This window comes from Rattus norvegicus, chromosome 3 (assembly GCF_036323735.1).
Source record: "Rattus norvegicus strain BN/NHsdMcwi chromosome 3, GRCr8, whole genome shotgun sequence".
NCBI lineage: Eukaryota > Metazoa > Chordata > Mammalia > Rodentia > Muridae > Rattus > Rattus norvegicus.
Window position 1 is genome coordinate 150151476 of NC_086021.1, and position 21417 is coordinate 150172892.

A 21417-nucleotide genomic window follows, 5' to 3' on the forward strand; every position below is an offset into this window, starting at 1 on the left:
CGGGTTACAGCGATGGTGATTGGCCATATAAGCATTGGTGGACCCAATTGACCTTTAGGTTGCTGCCAACTTGGGCAGTGTTGGGGTCTTTGATGCATTACTGGAGCTGCTGTTAGATAAGGTTGGGACAGCCCTTCCTGGTGTCTTGGAGACATTGGAACATTCCTTTCTGCATGGGAGGGGCTGTTGGTACCCTGAGGCTGGTGGAAAATTACTAACCCTTTTCTTTCACCATGTTCTCAGGAAGGTCTGACTGCCACCTGCACTGACAAAACAATAATAAAACTCTGGTACCCTGGCAAGCAGAGATGCTGGTTACCAAGGGTAAAAGAAAAACCCATCAGAGTACAGACACTGTCCTTAGCAGCTGAAGGAGTACTGAGTCAACTCAGAGAAGAGGACCCAGGAATCTCCATAATTCTAGGAGATGTGGGTGTCTTAACTTTGGCATTGATTAAAAAAATAAATAAATAAAACTGTCTTCCTTAAGAACTTGAACCATAGGGAAAACTGGGAAGGGAGATAACATTTGAAGTGTAAATAAATAAAAATAACTAATTAAAAAAAATAAAGAACTTGAACCATAAGCCATGCCAGTCATGGACTTTTGTACCTTGACTTCATTCTACCAGTATGGTCTAGAAAAACATCAATTTAAGTGATCTGGAATTGGAAATGCTGTCCAGTGTTTCACAAGCAAATGCAATCCCTCTGCCTGAACTTGGTTTCAATCTAGGTTAATAGCAATTGTAGAGACATTGATCGTCCAATTCATCTCAAGTCCCTACTGTTAAGAGGCTAGGGGAAGAGACGTCCTCACATCAAGGAAATACAAACTTAACAAGCTAGCCATTTTTCCTACATAAGAAACATTCTAGAAGTACTCTTCCCCCTTTTTACAAGGTTTATATACATGTACATACATGTACACATGAACTACAATGTATCTAACAGTCTACTGGTAATGGAGCCTATGTCATGGTATATGAGATCCTATCTTTTCTCTCCAAGGGATATAACCACACAAATAGTCAATGTCCAGTTGAGATCAGCTAGATAATAAGTGGGTTATATTCAATAGAAACAAAGAGCTAAAACCAAAGCTTGACTTTTAGTACATTATTTGATATTTGTATCTGCCCAAGAGAGAGTAGAAAATGTCCTGTCTCTTGTGCATTTGGAATTTATAAATTGGATTTTTTTAACAACAAAAAATGTCTATTTCATCCTATAAAAAGAAGGAAATTAAGTTATGTTGGTTTTTCTCCCCTCTTAGTAAGCCTGTCCTTTAAGCTTTCATTTGACAATCACATATGGATTGGTCTCCACGTTTGTATTTATTTTTTTAGAATAGCTTTGTGCCCTGCAATCAATAAATCAAAATTGGATTGCCTCATCCCAAAAGGTGAATTGTTATCTTGCCGAAGAGGTTATGTGACAGGATCTCTAGTTTGGTAAAACTACACGAACAAAAAGAGGATTAAGATTTCTTGGGCAGAAAGGAAAATTCTATATGGCTATTTTTTTTCCTGTTATTGGGAAAGTTTCCTGAATTGTCTCCTTGAACAAGAGATTAAATGTCAAGAAATAAAGCAGGCACAGGCTCCATTATTTCCACCTGCCAGAATCCATTCTCTCTCCAAAGATGCTGTTTTCACACAGCCAATGAAGTCAGCTTGATGGCTGCAGGAGTGTCCATGACAGCCTGGGAGATGAATCAGAGGCAAACCCAAACAGAGGGCCAAGGATCCATAACTTGTTAAGATGGTGGATCAAGCACATTGTCCAGTCCTGTGCGAGAAACCAGGGTACCTGAAGATGCCCATATCCAAGACAGAAATACAAGTTACTCATCACAGTTGATGTTGAACGTGAGTGGGCCAGTGAAGATGTTCGCACCGGGGTTGGAGGAGGGTTCTGAACAGACCAGGGACATCAGCTTTGCCAAGGGCTGATGCATGGCATGAATTCATGTAGACCTCTGAGACCAGGAGGATCGACAAGTTAGTGGAAGCATTTGCTGAGAATTGACAACCACCTGTATTCCTGTGCCCTTGGGCCTTTTGGTGACCAAGAAAGCCTTGAGGAACTTACTCATTTTTAGAACTTGCTGCACGGTCTTCCAAACAAAGCTATGATGCATTACTGACCCCGCTCATTAGAATTCCAAAGTGTTAGCAACCCAGTTTCTAGAAGGCTGAAGAATGAGCCTATGTCAGAAAGGTGAAGCAAACTATTGAGATTTACTCCTGAATTTTCTAACATGCGTACACAGTCTATGTTGCAGGTCCCCAAGGATCCTGAAGGAGTGGAAAATCTCCATATACTCCTTTTATGCTGTCAACACTGCCACTGTGGTACAGTGATGGGGGCATCATGTCACAGAGCTGTGACTCCCTCAGTTCATCCCAGGGATATGGAAAATATGCTAGTTCATTGCTTGCAAATGAATAAGACTGACAGGGCCAGTCCTTGAAAGTATTTAGGGGCCACGCTCTAGAGTTTAGCTTTACTGTGTTACCCCTGTAGGATGCTCTCGCTATTCTTGCTAGTGTTAATGTTTGGTTGGAACTGGGAGAACTTAGTCCTGACTACATCAATGTGCATGTAGGGGTAGCCCCATCACTTTGCTGAGGTCGGTGGTCACATATGAGAAAAATCTCCAGTGAACTAGAAGATGGTCAAGGAGCTCTTTTGATTCAAAAGGCAGGAAGGACGCTTGTACATAGGCTGTCATTGAAGAGAAAATAAAGCCTCATGTAAGAAAGGGAAATAGCATCAGTTCCTTACCTGTAACTGAATTGTCTTTAGTAAAAGGCAGCAGGCTAGGATCAACAGAACTTTCATCTGTATACTTCATAGTATTGGCTGAACGAGGCTTTCCTGTGCACATGCATGTGCTTGTTTGGGGTCTCAGTAAAATGTTTGAGGATATAAATGTGGTTAAAACTAGAAAAACTGAAAGATTAAGATTCCAGTGTCTAGGATGTGGCTTTGTGAAGACAAGCTGAAAGGAATATTTAGTTTAATACCAGGTGTGTATGAAAATTCCTCCTAGCTGGAAATAATCTATCTCTCTTTGAAGCCTAGAGAATTGGTGTTGGGCTGCGACCAAAAACAGGATTAGCTTAGCAGATCCGAGCAATGGAGCATTCCAGTTCAGAGCCCCGACAGTCTCCTCCCATGCTCCTGTGGGCTAGCATGATTTCTCAGATACAGGGTTTTGTGTGTGTGTGTGTGTGTGTGTGTGTGTGTGTGTGTGTGTGTGTGTGTGTGTGTGTGGTGTGTGTGTGTGTGTGTGTGTGTGTGTGTGTGTGTGTGTGTGTGTGTTTGTTTTAATAGCTCTTAATATTTTGGTCATCATCAAAGGTGATGGACTAAGATTTTAAGTGTTCAGAACAAACCAGGCTGTTTAGGAAAATGCAGCGCAGAGACTGAGTGTAGTAGAAATAAGACCATCCATAATTTAAAAGGCACAGGATGCAACTGCACTTTGAATAGCTGTGTGTGTATGCAATCATGTAGGATTTCAATTTAAGGTACAGAAGTGCTTTCTTTTGGGAGCCTCAAGGATATAGGAAGGTTCAGAGAATTCAGCCTTTAGTTATTTCCAGTCCTAAGTTCCTTCCCTATGAAAGATTTCACATAAAGCAGCATTGGGGGGAAAAAAAATCAAAGCTGCCCCTGCTGTGGCTCCTTACTTGGATAAAGTCCTATTAGAGTAAAAGAATAAAGAGAGACTACTGGCTATAAAAAGGGAAAGAAAGCATGAAATCCCACCTATCCCAGTTTTGCTCAGTAGCCCGTGGTGTACAGATTAGGCTGGTAGCAGTGGAGAAACAAAAGCCACAAAGGGTGTGTGATGTCACATGGAGTTTTACAGATACCCAATTTGTATTGTTCCTGCTGGACAAACCCAGATGTAGCCAAGCTCTGGTAGCGTCTGGCTGAGAAGGGCCTTCTTAAAGTCCTCCTTCCTGCCAAGCCCCAGTGGGGGTAGGGGTGGGTTGCATAATGAGGCTGAATAAGAATTGGAAACTTAATTAGGGTCTGATAAAGGGAAAGAAAAGACCAGCCATGTGTAGAATGTGAAGGCGGAATCCAGCTCTGTTGAACTAAGCATGTCAACCTAAGACGGCTGGGGGGTGGGACCACATTATTAGGGATGCTGAGACGATCTCTGAAATTACAGGGAAAGTCACGCAGCATAGAAAAGGAGACAAGAAGGGACCCAAAGTGCTAGGCCTAAGGCAGTTGGTTAAAGATCTTAAAAAAATTTTTTCTCTTAAAAATTTTTTTCTTCAGGTGTTTTACACGCAGGGGATGCTATGTGTCTAACGATTGACACGGACACAGGACAGATCAAATAAACAAACAAAAGTCACGTAGCTACAACTTTGAAGTTATCTCTTTATACTCCAAAATATTTCCTTTTCTTACTCAGACAAGATTTTTTTTTATTCTGAATTTTATATTACATTCTTTGCCAGTGACCATGAGGATGCATATCAATATCCTTGCATTGCCTTCTTGTGAGTTCCGTGAGGACAGCAGTGGCTCACTTATTTTGTATCTCAGCAAGTGAGAGACTATTTCATGGCCCCATTTGGAGACTATGAGCAGGGTCATTTGGGATTCAAAGAGATTTAGGATGCAAGGATGGGATAGAGAGATGGCTTGGCAATGTGCAGTGTTTGCTGTTCCTCTAGTGCACAGAGGTTTGGTTCCCAACATCTACTTAGTAACTTACAACTGTTGTTGTAAAAATAAAATAATAAAAAAGTATGGATGTCCTTTACCCGCTTGGTCTGCACCACGGTGCCCCAAAATATCTGCTAGATATCTTGGCAGAAACACATCCCAACTCCTCGGCGGCCCAGACCAGTCGCCCCATACTCCATTACATTACTTAAATCTACACATTAAAGAACACACAACACAATAATCTTTGACCCAATTGGTATGATATAATTGCCCACTTAAACATACAGAGCCTGGTACCATCCAGCCCTTAGGAACATTGATAACAACCTGTAAATACACAGAGCAGAATCTTAACATCACCTGCCATGGCTTGTCTCCCTCTCCTCCGCCCTGTCTCCTCCTCTCTCCCCTAGTTTCCTCCTCTTCCTTCAAACTTCTCTCCCTCTCATCCTTCCTTCTCCTCCAATGACAGGCCTCCTTCTATCCTGTACCTGCCTCACCTGTGACATCATCCTACATACAACCATTTGTAAGTTCCAGTAGACATAACACCCTCTTCTGGCCTTTGCGGGCCTCAGGCTCACACAGGGCACAAATACATACCTACAGGTAAAAAAACAAATAAAAATAAATCTTTAAAAGAGATATTAATGTGTTTATAGTACGTAAGTTGTATATAGTGCTACATATAGCAGAGAGACCATGCGAAGCTTAGTCAAATGGTCCAAGTTACACAACTGAGCCCAGAAGCCCAGATCCTTTGTACAGCACATCAAGGTCATTTGTGCTGATAAACAGCTTCTTATCTCTGACCCATTAACCTAATCAAGTATATATATATATATATATTCTCTTGCTGTCTGGGTGTCTCTCTGCTCAATGTCCTGGGCAAGGACACAAGAATCTGGAACTCACAGTGGCTGTCCACAGAGCCGTGATAGCCACTAGGCTTCTAGTTTGAATCCTTCCTGAAGACAGTTCCTAGAGGACCACAGGCATAGATATGGAGGGGTCATAATGGTAAGGAGTGTGTGCCTTACACACCACCCTGCAGACACACAGAAATCCTCCCCATCACACAGGAGTGGAATAGAAGAGCAAGCATGCGCACAACAAATGAATCTACTGTGGAAGAAAGAAATCCTGAAAGACCTTAACATTCTCTAAAATGAATGGGAAACTATATTGATAACATAAGGAACAAGCCATGTCCTAAAATATATACCACAATTATACCTCAAGCGACAGCTGCGATATCTTATTGAATTGAGCAGTTAGGTCGGGCACATAGTGTGTCTGGTAAAACAAACTTTTAGAGCAAAGCACAGTTGAATGTATTATATCAAAATAAAAAGATGAGAATATTTGCAACATATTGCATAGAGGATTTTCCTAGTTCATAGAGAACCATAAAAGTCAACAAAACAACAACAACAGCAATGGGAAAGGTGATAAAATATCAAAAGCCTTTAACAGAAAGGGAGAGAGAAGGGTAACATTGGTCATTATGCAAATTATCACCGTGTATGTTAGGACTTGTTCTTCATGGAAAGTGTAAGGGTACTAAATGCTGGGAACAATTGGGAAGACCGTTTTCATAATTGCTGATTAGGGCACAGATGGGTCTGTCTCTTCTAGAAAGGAATATTGCAACACCCATGCACACTAAGTGCACACACACTCTTGATCCGGAAATTCACTAAGAGTTTACCGTAGAGAACCTTCCACAGAATTTTGCTAAGGTATTGTACTCACATCTAGGTAGCCAGACATAAAAGCAGTAAGAGAAGACATTAGATGGTTTTAAAGGTGTATTAAAACGAATATATCTGTTAAGATATTAATACATATGTATTTATTTATTTATAATATTAAACAGTGGAGTATAAATATGTTTTGAATATATGTATAATATGAGAAGACAGTACTTCGGAGAATATATCTCATCACCTGTGCTTCATGTAAGAAGTTGAAGGGAACTGAGGGGCATGACTGAGGAAGAGCATAGGGAGAGCAGGTTATGCACTTTATGTTTCCTGGGTGATTGTGGGAAAAATATAATAGCGAGGGTCATTTTCCTTAGCATTTCGAGCAGTTTGAGTTATGTGTAAGTGTTCTTTTGTGTATTTTTAATCACCACTAGACTTACTTAAACATTAGGCTCAGTGAACTTTTTTCATTTCCATTTAGAAATACATGTTTCTAAAACATCAGTGTGTATCTCATTAAATTGTAATCCATTTTAGCTAATTAAGTCTTCATAAAACATGAAGATCTCCATATTGATAAATCTTAAATTCCAGAAAGGGATGAGAGCAGCAGGAGGGAAGGGAGGGAAGACAGGGAAGGGGAGGGGAGAGGAGGGGAGGGGAGAAAGGAGAAAGAAAAGGGAGGGGAGGGAGAGGAGGTAAGGGTGGGGAAGAACAGAGGCATGACAATAAGTAACAAACTGGAAATACCTTTGAAATGCAGGACAGTTAAAGGCCCCTGACTTATTTTGAATGAGATTGAAGAATTTAAACATGAACCTTTGACAAGAAAACTAATAGATTCTAGGCACTTACAGCTTGTTTCCAAACAAAAACCTTAAAAGACTAAAAGAAAAAATAGATACTTGTTAAGAACATTTATATCAGAAATTTGATGTTTTAGTGACAGACAAATTTTACCTTCAGCAAACTGATCATTTTTCTTTCTAAAAGAAGAAAGAGAAGTGTGACATTTTATTCTCAATACTTGAGCTCTATTCATCTAAAACTTAAAGAAGCTAATTATGGATGAGTAGCAATACAAGACTATAGTATTGAAAGACAGCAGTGACTTTTCCCCCTGAGATTGAATACAGTGTAAGGATGGCTTACAAGGTAATTTTCAATGGTGTTGGTGACCTGAGAATGGGACTGAGTTTATGCCAGGAAGGCTGTCTTAGTGTAGTTTGGAAAGTGATGCTCTCTCCTAACCCTGCATTTGTACTGATGCTCTGTCCTCCCTTGTTACTTGGGTCTTTGATCTCTTCTCACTTAGCTGGATGGGTGTCTAGACCTAGACAGTGAACATGGCAAGTCTAGGGCAAAGCGAGGTCTAATTGAGCTCATCATCCCTAACAAGCAGTTGCTTCAAAAGAACTAAAGTTCTATTTAACTCAGTCTCTATGCATGTAGGATAAACACCTTCTTGCCATTTGGCCTTGGAAGTTAAATGGGTATGATATATGCCTTAGACTCTAAGGCCAGTTTTCTCCCATCTTCGATGAATTCTAAAGTCAACAAAGCTTGGATTAGATTTTCCTGAATATTGTAATCCAGTATTTTCTACACATCTATCTTTTTTGTTTAGTAGATGTTAGAAATTAACTTATTATCATATATTAAGAAGTCAAATTTCTGACATCACAGACATAATTTCTATGAGATGGAATTAAGAAACAATGTCCACTGACATATATAAAGTGTGGGGGGGGGAGTGTGGGTGTGTGTTTGTGCGCGTGCACACACACAACGTGCACTATGGCCATAATAATACTGCATCTTAAATTATCTTTAGCCATAGCTTAAAATAAAACTTATCAACACCTTGACTGCAAATCCCAGGTCCAACTACAGTTTCTCTGATGCAGAACAGGTGGCAGGCTCTGAAATGAGGCTCATCCTCACTGGACCAGCGGATCCCCATGCTCCTGTTAGGGTAGAAGCCAGAAGACTCAGCAAAGACTCAACTGTACAAATGCACTGCTAGTCTCTATGTGACTCGACTCTGAAGATGCTTTGTACCCACCCCCCAAAAATTTTCATAACCAAACTTAGCATCAGGAAACAGTGAAAAAAACTCCCAAGAGGGAATTGAGTAGGAAATAAACATTTTCAATAATTAATAGCAACCCTGGAACACAGATGTTGGGACAGTGGTTCAAGGATACTTCATTTGGGTCAACAACACTTTAATTCAATAGACTAGGATTCTAATAGGCTCTGTTCTCTGAGCTTACGTGCAAGTATGTATTCTGAGAGAAGATCATCACTCTTGGTTTGCATGACTTAATTATTAGTAAATATCTCAAAGTGTAATCTTAGATGATCTTCCAACATCTTTCTAAACATATGTATTCAAGAGTCCAGTTACCTGGCATTGTGTATGTACCATGGCTTCTTTTTTTCTGTGTTGAGGCCTGCTCCATTTATCATACTTTTATGTAACGCCACTGACCTACAAAAGGTTGCTATAATCAAAGCTTCAAGGAGAACAGTGGCAGTTGGTAATTGAAAATGAAAATGGCACTGAATGTCCCAGACTCTATTTCAGCATCTTTTATCTCCTGCTAGGAGCCCTGAAATATACCTCTTGTTTATGTTCCAAGCAGTACCAATCAAAATGGGGGAAGGTCAGGCATGCTGGAATAAATATAGAATAGAGGTGTTTGGTTTTTATCAGATTCTATTGTCTATGTGGAATGGACTCATTTCTCTGGGACACTCAGTTGCATTGCTCAGCAGGATAGAAGCCATTCAGATAACACCAGTGTCACACTCACGTCAGAATAACAAATGTCTGTTCTTCTCCCATTCCTGAATACACATACAGACTTGCACACTTGAGCAGATACACAGATATACATGCAAGGTCATCAAAGCATGCCGGTGCACATACACAGATAAATTCAAGTCCCATTCAACACATGCAGGCACATATCATGCACACTAATGTCAATAAATGAGTACATCCACCAAAGTCAGAGATGTGAGAGCAAATCAAATAAACAATGCCTCTCTGTGTTCCAGAAATGTAATAGGTAGAGCTCAAACTTTGACAGCAGCTGTGTTTTTGTCTGCTTTGGATCTCAAACCACCTATTGTATAGGATGCTAATGTGTGCTAACATCCTGTCATAGCTTGAGATGTCACAGAAGTCATATTGGATAATGAGGTTAAAAGCATAGGCCTAGGGCAAGCAATTTAAAAGCTTAATGTTTTCTGGTTGGCTTTTTGAACTTTGCTTTGCTCAACATGGCCTTTCTTGGCCTCCCTAGCTCTTAACGGTATCTCATATCCTATTTCATTTTTGCTGAGCATTGCTTAATAGACCACTATCTGACCTGTTCACTAGGCATTTCTCTAGGGGTTATTACCATTGGATGTCTCAGGAATTCTCTTACTCCTTCCACCCTGTCACTAGATCTAGATCCCATCAAAAGCGAGAACCCAGAGAAGAATGTCAAGGAAGTCATATGTCAGTAGAATTAGGCCCCCTAATTTTCCTTCTGTGGTGATAACTTCTTACCAAATATAACATTAATGCTATAAATTCTTCAACTCTGACTGAATTCCTGAGAGCGGGATAAGGGTCAGGCACTTTATAGTGACTTTATTAGCAAAACAAAAACACAAAACAAACACCACCACCACCCAAACCCCATGGTTTTATGAAACGGTGAAATGGGGTAAGAAGTTATTCAGAAATATCCAGTGACTATCCAGCATACCTCTTTGTCACAAGACTGTGCCTTGTTCACTCCCTGTTGTCTTTCTTGTCCTTCTAATGGCAGTTTGTGTATCTTTGGGATGTGAAGTGCAGAAATCCTGGGCACTCTCTTAATGATACGATTTGATAAACTTGTGCTGCTAACTTAGCATTTCCCAGATTGCCAATCTCTCCCTTCCTGGTTAGTATGATGTATGTTCTGTGTAATATGTTTATGTCATAGACAGGAGATCCCTCCCTGTGCTCCCTATTCTTTCTGGTTCTATAACCTCCCTGAAATTTGTTTCAAGGATGTTGGAAACTGTCCCTTCCATAGACATTGATTATTAACTAATTCTGTTTTGCTTTGTTTTCCTGAGAATACTTCTGATTTCAAATGCAAATTGGGAAGATTTTGTTGGGTATGGGAATTTAAGTTGGAGACATTTTTCCTTTATTCCCTAGATGTTACACTGTCTCTCTACTTCTGTGTTTATTGCAAGCTCACATACAAATCTTAACTGTTGCTATTTTAAGTCTAATAGGCCTTTTCTTAACTAGACAATTTTTACAGTTTTTATTCTTGATTTTCAGCAATTTCACAATGACTGATCTGAGTAAGTTTTCTTTTGCTTTAAGTTTACTCGTTGTTATCACACCCTTGAGAGAATATCAAAGCATCGTACCACCCATTAATTTCAGTAAACCAACATCTGTTCTTTCTTAAAGTATTAGTTTTGCCCATTAAAGGAAGATTACAAAAATTGTAAGTTCTCTCTCAGCAGTTGGGTTGGATTAGCTCTTACATCTCAATACTCAGTGGGTGGGCTAGACTATGTCTGACAGGGCTCCTGGCCACTCTGTGTCTTCTCCTGATTCAGCTTTAAGCTTATTGTTCTTCAGCTGAGCAGACCTGCCATCAAATTCACCTATTTAATTGACATCCGGTTTTACAGTGGCTACTTTTCTGAGGAACCTTTTGGCCATGCAAACTACTCAGCTCAGAGCCCAAGTTCTTACCACACATGGCTCATTCCCATTTTGTCTGTAACACCTTATTTTAATTCTCCTAGTTTTCAGTGACCTGTTATAGCAGTTTTATTATGCCAGGTAAGTTTTTCATTGTAGAGTGAAGACTGTACTTAAAAACTTTGAGGATAATTTGAGAGTCCGAATGGTTTTATATTCCTCCAGAGATGATTTATTTTTGCTTCCAACATGTAGGAGAACAAAATAGAGAAATGTAATCCAAGGTAACCCAAGAAGGAAGTGTTTGGGGTTTTTTAAGTTATTTATCAAAAGTGTAAGAGTGTGTGTGTGTGTGTGGTGTGTGTGTGTGTGTGTGTGTGTGTGTGTGTGGTGTGTGGTGTGTGTGTGTGTGTGTGGTGTGTGTGTGTGTGTGGTGTGGTGTGTGTGTGTGTGTGTGTGTGTGTGTGTGTGTGTGGTGTGTGTGGTGTGTGTGTGTGTGTGTGTGTGTGGTGTGTGGTGTGTGGTGTGTGTGTGTGTGTGTGTGGTGTGTGGTGTGTGGTGTGTGTGTGTGTGTGTGTGTGTGTGTGTGTGTGTGTGTGTGTGGTGTGTGGTGTGTGTGTGTGCACATGTGCATGCATGTGCCACTTACACATTCTAGGCAAGTGTTCCACTGCTTTGCTATCTTCCCAGCCCTGGACTTAATTTTTACTTAAAAGTTGATCTGTAGACCCTGAACTTGAAAACCTGAGGCACTTAGCAGAATCTTTCTTACTTGCTGAACCCTAAGGACTTCCACCAACCCTCAGGGCATTCGGAGTGCCCGTTCAGTCTTTGGTGCTAGAATGTCAGCCTACTGCTCTGTTCCTCATGGAGTCTGTGCTCCATTCGTAGTGCACTGGTTCCTTAAAATTATTCCTGTCAGCAATCTACCTCATGCTTCTAGAGATTCTTGATAGAGGGTCATCTGCATCTGCCAAGCCAGGCAGAAACCTTGTATCGTCGTCGTCGTCATCGTCGTCGTCGTCGTCGTCGTCATCATCATCATCATTTGCATTTCTCTCATAATTTTAAAACGGAATCATCTTTTCACTAGAATGTAGGACATTATTTCTTAATGAGCTCTTGCATCTCTTGTAATTTTTCTATTGAATTATTGACCTATATTTCTAATTTTAGAAGTTTTTTTAATACTACTAATTGTCTATAATTTAAAAATTCAAGTATTTTTTTTCTCTTTCAAAATACTTTAAGCTCCATCCCAAAGCTTGTTGTGTTTATGATATCAATTATGTTCCTTATTTATTCTTTGCTTTCAGTCTTACGGGGTAAACTGCTCATGATTCCACCCTTAAGGGCTACATCACTGGTTTCTTCTGCACTGAAGTATAAGAAAGTGTGTTAATGAGCAAATTCAAAGTGCTAAACTTTCTGGAAGTTTCAGAATTAGAGTGTGATAGTATGCTGACAGGTTCAGCTGGAAGTTCAGGGTCTATTTCCTGTGTTCCAATTCCATCCTCAGACATTACTAGAAGAACTCAACCAGCGTTACCGGACGGTTGCTCTTGAAGAACTTTCTTCCTGTGTTATCCTTCTCCTGTGCCGGCTCATCTAACTTTGTACCATCAGTTTTACCGAAGAATGATATCTCCCCAATTCCTCCATCTACTTCACACTCCCTGTCTTAAACCCAACACAAAAGTCTGTTCAGCATCTTCAGTTAAATGAGCCTTAACTCATACTGCAAATTCTAAAATGACTTTCTTCCTCTTCGCCCACTTCCACTTGTGTTTATATCTTCAAGTTCTGACCACCCAGGCTACATGCTCAGCCATGTCTAAGACATATTTCTTGACTGTCAGCATCAGTAAATGGCTGCTGGGAGTACAGACTGTACCAATGACAGTCTCCCTCAGAAAATGGGAGCTCTTGCTTCAACCCCACTTGGCACAGTGAGCTTAACACATCCTGCCCGCCCAGGATGTCCTCCTGTAAAATGATTTCCCTTTTTATAAAATGCACAGAAATAAATCTTCACATATTTGTATTTGTAGCATTTTTATCTTATTTATACATGCCCTTGTTATTCATGTTGGGAAAACATACTAGGTATTTAAGCTTTGAGAGGTCAATTGTCCTTCTGAAGATCTGGAAATGTGAACAGCCCTCTCCCTGCAACAGTTAAAGAGGTTGTGTAAGCTTAGTGTGGTGGCCTGCTCCTTTAATCTAAGCACCAGCCAGGAAGACCTCTGAGTTGGAAGCCAGCCTGATCTACTGAGTGAGTTCTAGGACAGCCATTCCTATACAGAGAAACCCTGGTGATTTGGTGACGGGAGGTGGGTGGGTGGGGTTGTTTTATTTAGGTTGAAGGGAGGTTATAACTTGAACCTCAGTAAATTGATGCCTTTCTTTCTGAGGGTCATATAGAAAACAGCTCACAACACAAGCTGGCAGCAGGCTACACACTTAGCACTCCAACATGGCAGTGCCATAGAAGGTCTAGAGAGACAGCCTTGTTGTACACCTGTTAACAAGGAAAACTCTTCCTGTGAGGAAAAGGGAACTTTGAACTTTGAGACAAGCCTAAGGCAGGATCAGACTTTTTTTTTTAAGTCTCTGTTCTCTCTCTCTCTCTCTCTCTCTCTCTCTCTCTCTCTCTCTCTCTCCCTCTGTGTGTGTGTGTGTGTGTGTGTGTCCCTGCCCCTACCAGTCCTTTCCTCCTTCCATCTCCTGTCTGCTCTCCCCTCTCTTTCCCTCCATTTTTTCTCTCCCCATGTCTCCCTTCCTCCCTCTTTCCTCTGTCTCTCTCTCTCTCCCACTCTTTCCCTACCCCTTCCTTCCCTTCCTCTGTCTTCCTCCCTCCCTATATTTAAATAGTACTTTGGGTTGATTAGAGCACATTCCTTTCCTTATCCTACTACAGTTCTATTTTGAGAAACTCTGTGTGTGCACGTGATTATCTCACAAATTAAAGAGAACTCAGGAGACAGCTCTGGGATATTCAAGCATCTCAACCCACGACTTCCTCCTGTAACACACTCTGCAAAAAGAAGTTAAATCCTCAGAGTATTTTGAACTTTAAGAGGGCAGTGGAGGGTGAGAGGAGCAGATTGGCAGCAGGGCTGAGCTGATTCTTTGGTAATCAGGACTCTTGCTTTCCTTCCTTCAGCTCAAGGCGAGGAAGCACCTGCTGTGTTTGCTGAAAGCCAAGGTTCCAGCGAGGCAGAAAACACTTCAGGTCCTGATGGTGAGTCTAAGCTGCCTGTGCTCAACTGTGGTTCTGTGGTATTTTGTACACATGTAATCTAGGATGAAGGGGATGATTTGATCTAGCGATCAACATATTTGGTTAGAACAAAGTCAATTTCAAAAGCCAAATTCTACCTAGATTATCATGAAAATGGAAGCCTTTAACACACACACACACACACACACACACTCTCACACGTGTGTGTGCACACAAATTTTAACATAGCACACATGGTTTAAATATTCCTTAGTATATGGAGGTCATGGTGAGTCATTCCAAGGTCAGACTGCAATCTACCTGGCCTGCCCTTAACCCTGTTGCACAGGCATTCCCAGAGCTATTCATTGAGCTTGTGCTAAGATTCTTTTCATATCCTCAACTGCTAGCCTCTGAGGCTTTGGCCAGACACACAATGACTCTTTCAGAGCACCTCAAAAATAAACCTATTTAAGTAGATGCCCTCCAAATCAGAGTCAAATAAAGATCCCGGCATCGTGAACTTATTAACATTCTGTCTCCTATACACCTATGCTAAGAACATTCAGGAATGTCATTATTTGTATTAGAATAATACCTGTTTCAGCAGGGATGATTCTACTGAGTCATTAAGGTTTGTGCTTTAAATATTAAAGATTCTTTTCCAGCTTAATGAGAGAGGTATGCTGAGACATATTTAGGTAAGAGAAGCTGGGGTAAGACAGGCTGCAGCAGCCCACAAAATGGGCAATGCTTTCTGTAGACTTTTGAAGGCAGGGGTCAGTGAGCTTGACAGAGCTCAGTGAATGTGGATTAGATAAGACAGGAGACAGTAACTCTGGTTACTTGGGGCCTGGGAAGGAAGAGAAACTCCAAGGGAGAGTTGCGAATCCCTGCAGCAACAGTAGATCTCACAGCTAAGAAAACTAATCCATAGGCCATAAACTATACAAAGTGATATGTGTCTGTTTATGTTTGGAGATACATAACATTCTAAAGTTACCCTTACTTGTGGTCTACTATGCTATGGTTCTATAGGCAGACACATCTTATAATGTCTAAGTCAGGTTAATAATATTCATCTTCGACATTACTCATTTCTTTATGGTAAAAACTCAAATTCCCTTTAACTCTTTGAAATGGAAATCTACCTTCTCATCTGCACACCTCCTCTGCAAGTCTACACAGCTTCTCGATCTTACCTAACTGCAGTGCAGAAGCCATTGCCGAGCCCCTCTCAGTGTGTCTAATCTCTGGTATCCACTGCCTTCCACTCCATTTCTTAGAGATGATTAATCACTTGCCTTTCTGTATCCAGTCCATTTCTTTTAATATAATCTCTAGTTCCACACATGTCACAATTGACAGGATTTTCCTGTAATGGCAACTAGTATTCCAGTACATATATGTGCCACATTTTCTTTATCTACCTATAAATTCCTTAATATTTACTCTTGTGGATATTGTGTTGCCAAGAAGTCTTTCAACATATTGATTTTGTTTCCTTCAGAAATATGCTCAGTAATTGGGATGTCAGACCATATGGTAGGTTTTTCTCCCCATGAAACTTCCATTCTTTTTTCTATAATGACTATACTATTTTAAATTCACACTAACAGTTTGCAAGGCTTCTTCAAACCCTTGCCAACTTTTTTCCATTGTTTTGATGATCACAATTTCTACTGTAGAGAAATGATATCTTTGTGTAATTTTATTTCAATATTCCCGTTGGTCATTTTTTAAAAAATGTTTGCCCATTAGATTTGTTGCCTATGTGTAAAGTAGGTCACATGTTCCCTTACTAATGTTTCTGTAGTTCATTCTATTCTGGCTATCAACCCTTTTTCAGTGATTTAACTTACTGAGACTCTCTCCCATATGGTGTCTGTCTTAGTTAGGGTTTTATTGTTGTGAACAGACACCATGACCGAGGCAAGTCCTATAAAAGAAAAACATTTTTGGGGAGCTGGCTTACAAGTTCAGAGGTTCAATCCATTATCATCAAGGTTGGAGTATGGCATTGTCTAGGCAGGTATGGCGAGAAGGAAATGAGAGTTATTCATCTTGACCTGAAGGCTGCCAGCCAAGACTGACTTACAGGCAGCTAGGAGTAGAGTCTGGAAGCCCACCCATACAGTGACATGCTTCCTCCAACATGACAACACCTGTTCCAACAGCGTCACACTTCCTAATAGTTCCACTCCTGGGCCACCATATTTAAACTACTGCACAGTCTCTTTACCCCATCAATACTTTTTTTCTGCACAAGAGCCTTCCAATTTGATGAAATCCCATTTGTTTACTTTTGCTTTTATTTCCTGTGCTTTTTTTGAGGTCTTTGCCAAAAATCCTTGCCCTTGCCAAAGTCCTGAGGTATTTGCCCTGTTTTCCTCCCACAGTTTCATGTCTTCTATAAGTCTTTAATCTTCCTGTAGTTGATTTGTGTAGCTGATGGAACAGGAGTCTAGTTTTGCTCTTCTGCCTGTAGCCATCCAATACTTATGCAGCACCCAGTGAAAAGATTGTCTTTTGTCTAGCACATGTTCATAGTACCTTCTAGGCTCTCTAATAACTCACATGTCTGTTTTAAAGTACAAACCTGATGGTTTGATCATTTCCATTTTGGAGTATGTTTAATATCTCTTTTGTTCTTCTGCTCAGGATCCTTTGGCGATTGGTGATTTCTGTAGCTACACATAACATTTTTCCCCACTGTGTGAATAGTATCATTACACTTTTGATATGGAACATAGGGATGGTACAAATACTTTTTTTTTTTACTTTTTTGTGTGTGTGTGCTGCTTACTTTCTTTTGTCAATGCTTTATAGTTAAGTTTCCTCAAAGATAGAATTAATTCTTTACATCTATTTAAGACAAGTCACTATGGGTATATAGCAATGCTATACATTTTTGTAGCCACTGTTATACTGTTATATGTTACTGTTATATATACTGTTATATGTTATATGTTTGCTGAATTTGATTATTGGTTCTACTATAGAGGAGTCTCTGACATTTCCTAGAAATAAAATCAAATTCTGTATAAACATGGGCAACTTTTCACTTTCAGGAGCCTTTATTCTACTTTTTGCCTAAGGATCTGGACAATTTTCAAAGCTCTATCAAATGAAAGTAGAGGGAGTATAGGACTCTTATTTCACATATTAGGCAGAAAGCTTGTCAGTTGGGCTATTGTCATTGATATTTATATGTTGTGTTTACACAGTTTGTCCAGCACTTTTTTTTTTATCCGATTCCTTATTGGCTTCGATTGACATAACTGATGGATCTCATTTGCATACATTGAACCATCGTTCCCTTCCTGGGATAAATCCCACTTGTCCGAATGTAAAATCTCTTAACTGTGTAATTAGATTTGGTTCCCAAGTTTTGTTCATAATTTTACATTTGTGTTTACTGAGGCGATTGATCTGTAGTGTTCTCTTTCTCCTGTCCTCCCCTTTCACTCTCTATAGTGAGGAAGGAAAGGAGGAAGGGGAAGAGGAGGAGGATCACCAGGCTGTTTAGTGAAAGTGATGGCAGCTTTATGAAATGAGTTTGGAAGAATTTCTTTTTCTCTTCTTTTTGGAATAACTTCTATGAATTGATATGGGTTCTTTAAATGTTCCCTTCAATGACCGAAACTCAGAACTACTAACGTCAGCAGCACTAAGGGGGTAGTGCTTAAATTTTGTTATTGATGCAATCTCTCTTCTTGTCATTGATTTTTCCTATTTCTTTATGACTCAGTCTTGAGAATGTGCAGTCATTTGACATACAGTTGTTATATAACCATTCATGGTCTTCTGTATTTATCACTTATATTGACTCCCTTTAAATCTGACTTTATTATTCTCTTTCCTTAAGTTAGCTGAGGGTTAATTATTTCATCCTTCTAAAGAAGTGTTTAATGTTTGCATTGTTTGATTTTTCTTTTTATTCGTGTTGGTTTGGTTTGACATTGTTTTCTAGATCCTTGATATTCATGGATAGGTTGTTTACAATATTTCCAATTTCCTCTTATAATTGAATTAGTTCCTATAAACTTCCCTTTTAATGTTATAGCCATTGCATCTGCTAGGTTTTAGTATGTTATCTACATTTTTATTTGTTTCAGTCTATTTCAGTGGCCAATTTTATTCATACATCTACAGATTGTTAACAATATAATTTACATCCAAAAATACATTGGGCTTTTCTGTATGACATATGTCCTGAAGAACATTCTGTGTGCCTTTAGAAAATGAGCATTCTGTGGATGACTGCTAGAGCCTGGGTCTAGCATGCAATTTAACCCTCCTTTTGCTTGGGATATTTGCTTTAGATGAATGTATGGTTATTCCTGATTTCTTTTGGCACCTTTTAGCACGGAATATTTCAGTCCATCTCTTTGTTCTCAGTTATACATGCCTTGAGTTTTAAAGTGAGTGTTGTCAAGCCATTATGTGGTTTGGCTATGCATTTTATCCCAACCAGTTACTATGATGTTTAGTTAAAAAATTAATTCGTTTACATTCAAGGTAATTATTGGTAGGTAATCTCTAATTCAGCCCTTATATAAATCATTCCTAGTCTTCTTCCTCTTCCACTCTTCATCTTTCCTTTGGTTTGCTTTACAATTCTTTTCATCACACTCAATACAACACAAAAAACCATTTGAAATAATGCTGTAGAGAACAGAATCAAAGGGGCAAACAAATATTCAGAGTTGATGAAGTGTGGTGACACACACTTGTAATCTCAGCTCTTTAGAAGCAGAGCCAAAGACGAGTTCAAAGTCATCCTCAGCCACATAGTAAGTTCAGTCCATTCTGGACTACATAAGATGCTGTTTTGAAAAATGGGAGAAGTGACATGAAAGCAAGAGTAATTCTGAGCTTTTGAAATTCTAATTCTCTGTCTTGGTTAATAGTTATTTCTTAGCCTATTGGTCTGGCGATCATTAGCTTCTGGAGTCTTCTTTGTAAAAGTACTCTTATCTGCCATGTTTCCACTGCTAACTAGTTTGATTTACCTGTAAATCAGTGCATATATTTTACAGATACCTATTCTTCTTACTTGATAATTCTTTCAGTCTGAAAGGTCCTTTGCATTTCTGTAGCGCACTCTCACACACTGTCTTGATTTCAGTTTGGTGATGCTTCTGTTAGTCCTTGATTACTAATGGGGATATTTGCTGGACATAGTGTCTCTTCCCATCAGCCCTACAGAGACTATATTCCACTTTCTCCTGACCTGTATGATACACTGAGCAACCTGCTTCCAGACCTCTTGGGGCACCTGTAAACTTTATTTGCTTCTTTTCTCTTACAGCTTTGAGAATTTCTTTATCACTTACCTTAAGTCATAACATACATTTGAAAGGTAGACCAGATTAAATTTCATTGGTGACCCTGGGCCTTGCTATATATAAATGTTTGCATTGTTCATGAAGAAAGAATTCTATAGTTGAATAATTTCTACTCCTTTGGTACTATTCTTGGACTCCAATTACCCAAATATTTGTTCTTTTTCTAATAGTGTCCCAAAGACAAATTATTTGCCTTCCTCATTTTCAGTTCTGCATCTCACAGAAGCAGGAATTCTAGCTCACTAATGGTTCTCCTCAACTAATCTCCCAATGCCTTCTATTGTGATTTTAATTTGCTAAGCAAATTTTTTAGCTCAGATTTAGGGGGAGATTTTTTTTTTAAATTCCTTTTGTCTTTGTAGCATTTCTGTTCTTTTCTCCTGAAAGTACTTTTCTTAAAACAAGTGTTTACATTTCCAGAGAGTTCTCCTGTACTAGTCAGTTCCACACATCTATTTTGGGCATGAAGTAAGGTCCCAGTTTCCTCAAAACACTTGATAACATGACAGGCCATTCCAGTTTCAACCAGTGAGTTCCTGCCCAGTTTTGTCAGTAGTCATCTTCCCAAAAAGGAGAAGCAGGCTGCGTGTCTCCTGGTTTCTCTTACACCCTGTATCTAAGTCCTGGGTGGCTCCCAGGTCAAGGTCTATGAGGAGTAGTATGTATTGTTTCAGCCAAAATTTGTCCAAATATACACTTAATTTTATTGTTCATAATGAAATTGTGCCCATCCCGATAAGCATGTCTCTGTTATCCACAGTTACAGCTTGGAAAGTGCCAGGGCGGGGCTCAGACTGACTTCAGAAAAAATTCACTGTTGATAGTCTCCCCTTTAGCTCCAATGTCACATTTGTGGCCAGTAACGCTGCCAAGAGTAGCACAACATTGGGGTAGTTCCAAGGCACACACGAATATGATTGCTTGTTAGTAAAGTGGAATTGTGGCAACAGATTGCTGCGACCAGCCCAAGCTATGAGAGATACTTTAGAAGTCTAGTACCCCATGTCCTTACCTTGCCCTGGAGATCTTCCAGAGGCTGTTGGTAGCCAAGCCTGGGAGTAGGAGGAATTAACAATTTCTGTGTTAGGTTTCATCCAGGAATTTGGCCCTGAGCAGTTAAAACCCATCAATTAGTACCCTCAGCAATTTGTTCTTATAGCATATTTAGTTGAGATGGTATTGAACACAGCAGTCCTTACTAATGCTAAGCTGAGATGTGCCTATGTCTCATGGTAACAAGAGGTTATACAGTCAGGTACATCAAGGAGCGACATCTCAGTTGGTATTGGCCAAAGCACAGGGTGCAGTCTATTCCTGGTACCCAGATAATGTTGAAACTCTGTTAACTGGCTTGTTAAAGCTGCATTACCTCAGATTTGAGATACATGGTACAAACAGTCCCTCAGCTACCAAGGCTGGCACTAGGCTGGGTCACATACAAGGCTACAGAGATTTTCATAGCCACAGCAAGAGAGCATCTGTGCTGTAGGCTGCCAAAGCTGTATCCAAACTGGAATCTGTTCCTGGAACATACACGCCTCTTCCTAATGTTAGAAATGGGTTATCAGGCTTTGAGCTGTGGCAGACATTCTACCAGGTCTTGTATCAAAGTGTCGCAGGAGTGTTAATGCTGCATGCTAGCTTGCTTAAAAACCTTTCTTCCAGGAAGTTGAGCCTTATTCTTTACTCAGCCACCATAGACTTAAGGAGTCATTG

The 21417-nt window shown here is 39.9% G+C and overlaps 1 protein-coding gene across 7 annotated transcripts in view; it reads left to right on the plus strand.

Annotated features, from left to right (window-relative positions):
• Positions 1-21417, plus strand: part of Macrod2 (mono-ADP ribosylhydrolase 2) — a 2017257-nt gene that overhangs the window by 1977655 nt on the left and 18185 nt on the right. For all 7 annotated transcript variants that reach the window (XM_039106853.2, XM_039106857.2, XM_039106858.2 and 4 more), the window contains one exon: positions 14294-14371. In XM_039106853.2, the coding sequence (XP_038962781.1) occupies positions 14294-14371 (78 nt within the window). The remainder of the gene's footprint in view (positions 1-14293; positions 14372-21417) is intronic.